The 6,861-nt window shown below is 43.3% G+C and overlaps 1 protein-coding gene across 1 annotated transcript in view; it reads right to left on the minus strand.

Annotated features, from left to right (window-relative positions):
- The window catches only part of BBS12 (Bardet-Biedl syndrome 12), a gene marked incomplete at its 5' end in the record, with an annotated part of 10,013 nt that extends 6,193 nt beyond the window's left edge, over nucleotides 1–3,820 (minus strand). The window contains one exon of the mRNA XM_019521825.1: nucleotides 11–3,820. Within this exon, the coding sequence (XP_019377370.1) occupies nucleotides 1,637–3,820 (2,184 nt within the window). The remainder of the gene's footprint in view (nucleotides 1–10) is intronic.
- Between the last annotated feature and the right edge of the window lie 3,041 nt (nucleotides 3,821–6,861).

Consider the following 6,861-nt stretch of genomic DNA (forward strand, 5'->3'; position numbering starts at 1 on the left):
AAGGACATACCTAGGGATATGCACAGTCCCTAAGCATGACTGTGTTTGAGAGAGGATGGAAATATTAACGTTGCTTTTTGTTCTGTTCTTGGAATATTATCAAATGGCTTCCTGTGTGTTTTTGGGAAATGTATTGTCCTCTGCAACCTTCCGCAAATAATTTTTTAATTTCAACACTTAGGAGCAGGATGGGAACAGATGCTCAAGTTTTCTCTCATAGCTCTTCCAAATGCAAGTCAATACATGAGTTTCTTGGGGTAGAAAAGATACTGCATTTGTGCTGCCATAAAAATGTTTACAGCAGTACAAATGGCAAGCAAATAGACATCCCTACCCTTTGTTGTACTATACTCATGGCTGCGATAAAAGGTTGTGTAAAATACTGCCACTTTATTGCACAGGATATCTATTTGCTCTGTGGCAAAGGAGTGCAGGCAGCCTGGAGCTACCCACACTCTCTCTAGCCACCCTGGCCAGATGCTCCTTGAGGGGCCCAATCCTTTGCACCCTGGAAATTCCCATGTAGGATCAAGCCTGTCAAGCCCAAGAGACACCAGTCTGTCTTTCCCTATTTGCAGAAAAGTAGCCTGAGGAATTTCAGGGTGCATCTCGGAAAGTGGGGAAAAATCACGGTTTCCCACTTACAGAGACCTGCCCTGGGATCTTCAGGGGCACATCTCTATAAGCAGAAAAAGTCCATGTAGGTCCTTGTGTGCAGGCATGGGATGCGGAGAATTCATGGTGCCTTGTGCTTCTGCTCCAGGACCCACTCCATGCTGACCTGGTCCTCTGCATGAAGCACAGGTTTGTGCAGGACCCAGCCTGGGTACCAGCGCAGAGGCATGGGGCACCAGGAGTTCCCTGGGGTCTGCACCTCCCTGGACCTCCTTGCCAGGAACCATGCCAACCTGTGCTTCACACAGAGATGTGGGTTCTGGCATAGAGGCACAGAGTACAGAGGATCCTGAGCTGCCCCACACTTCTGTGCTGCCCTGCAGTGAGATCCATGTCTACCCATCCCTCTGCATGAGGCATGGGTCGGCACAGGTCCCAACAAGGAGGCACAAAGCAGCATGGGACGCTGGGAATGCCAGGGCAAGGGGAATGCATTTTCTGTTGTCCGACATTGGGTCTGATGTAGGACAAGCAACATGTGTTTCATCCAATAAGCAGATCAGCTGTGGTGGGAGGCATCCTGCCAAAGCCAAGCAGCTTTGTTTGGTAATGCCTGTTTTCACCCTTATGCCACTTCTTACAGACCTATTCTGCCAGATTCAGGCAAGAAGAGATTCAGGTGCTACATCTTTTCATCTAGAAATAATATTCAGAGAAGGACCAACCATACTTGGCACCTATACAGGTATTTAAAGAGCAGTTCTCCCTCAGCTGTCACCAATTAGTCCCTGGCAGACCTGCACCAACCTTTCTCCAGTATACAAATAGGGCACAAAGCAGAGCTTCCCTCATTGTACTTATCCTCCCTACTTTTGATGCAGGTCTTCATGAAGTCCAAAAAATGCCAGGAGAGCATTACTAGCTATTGCCACAGGGTAGCTAATATGCTGTAAGCACACAGCCTCACTCCCTTTGATATAACCAGTTTGAGTAGTCAGACCCATAAAGAGAGCCTGCAATCCTATATAAATATGAATTCACTTGACATAGGTGAACTTAATAATTCATTTCTCTTTGGACCAGTGATAATTTCAGAGTCTGTCTGAAGCACCAGTAGCACCAAGTCTAGAGCCCTCCGCCACGCTTCCAACTTGGCTGTCACATTGTCATAGACCTGTACAAATTCCATGCATTTAGTTAATGGATCAGGGCCTACTTTGCCCACCACCTCTCTCAGATTAAACTCCTGCAGTATATATGCTGAAGGAGAGCCACAGCCTGTCACTTTTTTGAGATGCTGCTTTATAGAGATACTCGCTTCAAATTCTGATGTGTAATTAGCAGAGTTGCACATGACTGTTGAAAGGTATTTATGCCAACCACTTGCTAGAGCTTTAAGGACAAGGGGTTTAAATTCTGCCAAAGATTCTGCCATCCAGCAAGGAGCACTGTGAAACTCTCCTGCAGAGTTTTTATTTGCTTGATTTAAAGCCTGGTCTACAAGCTTCTGAACATGACTGAGGCAGAAGAGTTCAACTGCACCACCTCCAGGAAAAACTTTCCCATCAATTAAAGCATGTTGCAGTCGATAAGCACAAGTCCAGAACTGATCATCAATGACTTGCATCTTTGAAATCACAGTGCTACTAAGAACAGCTGTTACCAGGGTACTTCCTTCAGCCTTTATACTGATAAGCATCCTGCTCTCCAATTCCTCTGTACTCAATTCACCAATTCTCCAGAAATCCACCCAGACACCACCTCCCACACACTGACTGTTTACTTGGGTGAGGTACGTCACAGGTTTTGCTCCTGTGACCCGAGCAAAAGCATATAACACATTCTGAGTCACTGGGTTGATTATAAGTATGTTATTTAGGATACATCTTTCCATAAGATGTTCACACACATTTCCTTTTACCAAAATTAAATTTACTTCTGACTGCATTAAAATATCTAACATACGACTTGTCCATGAACATCCTGAGCTGCTTTCTTGTACACCCAAGCTTTCTGATACTGTCTTTACATTAGTTGGTCTATTAAATCCCAAATGATGATACTCTTCACTTAGGTCACCGTCTACGAGGAGAATCTGAAGCAGTCGGCCCTGAAGCTGCTTGGTAACAGCGGCGTTCTCTGGAGATACTGATGTGACATACCCTGGACAGACACAAGAATAACTTTCAGGCACCCCTGGTAAGCAGCATGTCACAATTTCTTCAATATTAAATTGAGACAAACCTGTGGGATTAGTTTTCCATTGCTGACATCTAACAATATCCTGTACCAATTTCATAACAGACTGATTTCCATGGCTCAGAGCCATTGCTAATTGTCCAAAATCTTTATATTCATAGTGATGCATTGAAGGTCCGATGGGATTCCCTTGAAAACTGCCTACATGGAGCAGAGAGCATTTTTTTCCTACAGCATTAAAGTGTCTACTGTGAGTTAACCTTTTTTTGTTGCAGCTGGATGTAATCAAACTGCTTCCAGGAATTGAGAGCATAGTTTTATCACCCACAGGTCCAACTGCTGAGTGCATTTGACGGCCTGCAGCATATGTAGGTGAACTCAAACATCTGTTATGAAGATCACAAGTGTTTGCTTGATGGGAACAAGGACCTTCTGGAACACATTCTTCTTCTGTTAGAGGAACATCTTTATGAAGATGCATAGGAGGATTCAGAAAGCTGCTAGACCCAGCACTGGAAGTTTTATTTTCAAAAATCTGGGGTCTAGCACTGATAAAATTTGACTGAATGGGAACAGAATCTGGCCCTTTATATAAATCATGTACTGAGACCTGAAGACACTTGACTCTTTCACTGCAAGAATGTAATCCTTCAGACATCACAGATACTATTACTGGAACAGGAACATTCTGCTGAAGACATTCAAGTATAGCACTGCTCCAGGCACCAGCAAGAAACAACAGGGTAGTTGTCCCAGTTTTATATTCTTTGCTTTGTGCCTGAATTGTTTCATTAAGAAGCTGTCCCACTGCACTAGTTAAATCTAAACTTTCAAGAAGTCTAACTACGGAGCAAGCCAAAACACTCTCATTAGTGCTTTCATTTACAATAAATTTATAGGATTTTAGTGGCCCTAAAAGCGTTCTTCCTGTTGATGCTAAAGATGAAAGCTGCTGAAGTCCAACATGTCGTCTTCGGTTCACATTTCTGAAAGCCATGACCACCAGTCAACATCTGTGAATAAAACAGAGGGTTGTTGCTCCTTTTTTCCAGAACTCCATATTTCCCAAAATATTAATGGTATAACAGTGTAAACAGATATTTTGTGATACTCTTTGTGCATATTTGCATTATTCATGGTCAAAGCATGCAGTTGCTGAAATATTGCATTATTCAAAGATTACCAAAGAATACTCCCCTCCTCCACCAAATTAAAGGCCTTTTATCTTGTGCTATCAAATATTTTACAGCAGATCAAATTTTACAGAAATAAACATAAATTAACCTTTCCTCTTATTCCCACATCATTCGTATCCCCACATGTTCTAGTCAGTGCTATCTAATCCCATGTACGTGTCTGGTTTATTTAGTCATTTGGGCAGGAAATGTAACTTATATGCAACTGCTATTATTTTGGGGCATTTTTACACATGCAAGCATCAGTTGTGTAAGTGGTGAAATGTGCATCAGCGAGCGCTGAGAAAATGGCAGCGGCATGCTGTTTGAACTAAAATACCTCGGAGGTGATGCCACTGACTGTAAACAGAGGTTAAGACAATCACATTTCCCAGGTAGCTATTCATCTCACTCAGTGGCCAGTCCTCCTGTTGTTACAGGTATGAAGAAACCGTCTTTTAAGCTTTGGACAAAGACAATGTTTACAGTAGTAAACTTTTTTTTTTTAAATCAGCTTAATTTTAACATGAAAAAAGTGAATACCTTTTCTTTCTTATTAATCCTCTCCACTGATACAACCACAGCCTTTATTGATACTTCCCACCATGTTAATTAAGGTACAGTGAAATATGGCCATATTCTTTTGAATGATCCTCCATACTAGGATTATACATTTTTATTAATTTGCTTTAAACTAAATTAACTGAAAATGTGAATGTAACTTTCCTGAGAAGTCCCCACATAGATGCAGTCCAAGATGAAAGATCAGTTTATTCAGATTAACACATAAGAATATAAAATGAAAAGCTATTCCCAAATAACTCCGTAAACAGATAAGCCCCAGCTTCTTATCAAGCCCCTCTTATCCAGATCTATTACCTCTGACACCCACCTACTTTCCCTCTGGACAATAAATTGTAGCTATTAATACTTACAATACAATAATTGTAGCTATTCCCTTGTTGTTTATTGGTTGGACCACATCATCTCTCCAATGGCCTTTCCTCCTTGCTTTTGTCTTCAGGGCCCCCCTCTCCCCATAAATTTTACCTTTACTAATTTTTCATCCCTGCCCTCTTTTCAACTCCTTTTCTATTCCACACAAGTATCAACCAGAAAGTTTTTCAAGACCCACAGGTAAGGTACCATCACCCTTACTGATGCTGCTGACTGTAAACAGAGCTTTAGGAAAGACAATCACCACATTTCCCAAGGAGCTATTCATCTTACTCAGTGGCCAGTTCTCCTATCATTACAAGTATGAAGAAAGGGTCTTTTCAAATTCATTTGTAAAGTACCTTTGCAGGCCACAAGGGCAAGCCAAAAATACTGAGCCTCAGAACTAAAACTAGAAGAACCCATTCAAGTTTCAGTAGCCAACAGAAATTTCTTTTAATTTACTTGGACTTGACGTTCCAAAAGAATCACCGATTCTTTGATAAAAATGATTTTATTCTACCATTGTCTGGAATTAGGTTTTTTTTTAAGTAAGATGTTCAACTTCTGAAACTAGGCAAGAGAGAGAGTGGGAGAAAGACAAATGTGCAACTAAAAAAAATGATCTGTCTGGCAAATTTTCTTGGCATTTTATCACAGAAATAATCTAAGGTTGTCATGCTACGTGTCCCTATCAGTGTTTCCCACAAACAACCCTCCTGTTTCATTACTGGAATCCTTAACAATTTTATTTGCCAGTGTCACAAAATTAAGATCCAATGCAATGGTAAAACACTTCACATTACTTCACTGAGAGTTTGGGTCATGGAATAGGATTAATTTAATGGGGTTCCTTACAGGATTTAGTCTTACTGACATACTAACATATCACTGTTCCCAAGTTTTATGCTGTCTCTATAACTGTTAACAAGCTGTAGCCATCTTCCAGGTTAAAACTGAAGTCTGTGGCATTTCTCAGGCTGGTTCATTTTGGTAGGGGAAAAACAAGCAGCTCCTTAATTTTACTTTTTAGTCCACAAAGCGTAGCCTAAATCAATTGCAGTGTGTATATGTGCATGTATACACGTGTGCATGCATGTACATGTACGTGTATCTCTGTGCAAAAACGAAGTTTATTTTCTACCTCTGGAGACTTTTTACCATCGTTAATTTTCCCTTAGCCTGAGAAAGGGTGTGTGCAGAGCCATCCCTTGGGTAGGGCGAATTGGGGCAACTACCCTGGGCCCCGCACTTTGGGGGCCCCGTGGAGCTGGGCAAAGCGGCTATGGCCCCTCCTGTGGGGCCTGCCTGGAGCTGGCAGCTCAGCCCTACGCTGTGGAAGAAGCATCCAGCTGCTTGCCACCCCCCACCTCCAACTGGCTGTTGAGCGGCTTTTCTGTGGAGGGTGTGCAGGGTCTGCTTGTCCCCAAGTGCCAAATTTCATTGCTACAACACTTTGCAGGGGTCCCACAGCCCCATGCAGCGTCAAAGGGGCCCCGCAGGCTGATTTGCCCCAGGCTCCGCACCTCCCTAGGGTCAGCTCTGGGTGCGTGTGTCCAAAAGCTTGCAGAAAGAGTTAAGAAATTGCAAAAAAACATTTAGGCGCTCTAATAAAAGGTATCATTTCTGAAGCAAGAGTTCCAGAGTTTGGCATTTCTGTGCACGTGCATATAACACACAGCTTGACATATGTGCGCATAAGCATGTGTGTGCCTGTGCGCTTATACCCACACTTACATATAACACGGGAGCTGAAGCTGGCTCAGGCGGACACACACACGGGTTAGTGTATACGGTGCAGCCCAGTCCTGTGCCCCTTCCTTGGCTGCAGCCTGCCCCAGTGCCCCTCTCCCAGCGAGACAGAGCAGCGCAGGGCCGCCCTGGGGGCTTCCGCGCTGCCCAGGCCGGGCCGGCGCCGGGCGGGATGGCAGGGCCC

The sequence above is a fragment of the Gavialis gangeticus genome, unplaced genomic scaffold, assembly GCF_001723915.1.
Source record: "Gavialis gangeticus isolate Ggan-Ray unplaced genomic scaffold, GavGan_comp1, whole genome shotgun sequence".
NCBI lineage: Eukaryota > Metazoa > Chordata > Crocodylia > Gavialidae > Gavialis > Gavialis gangeticus.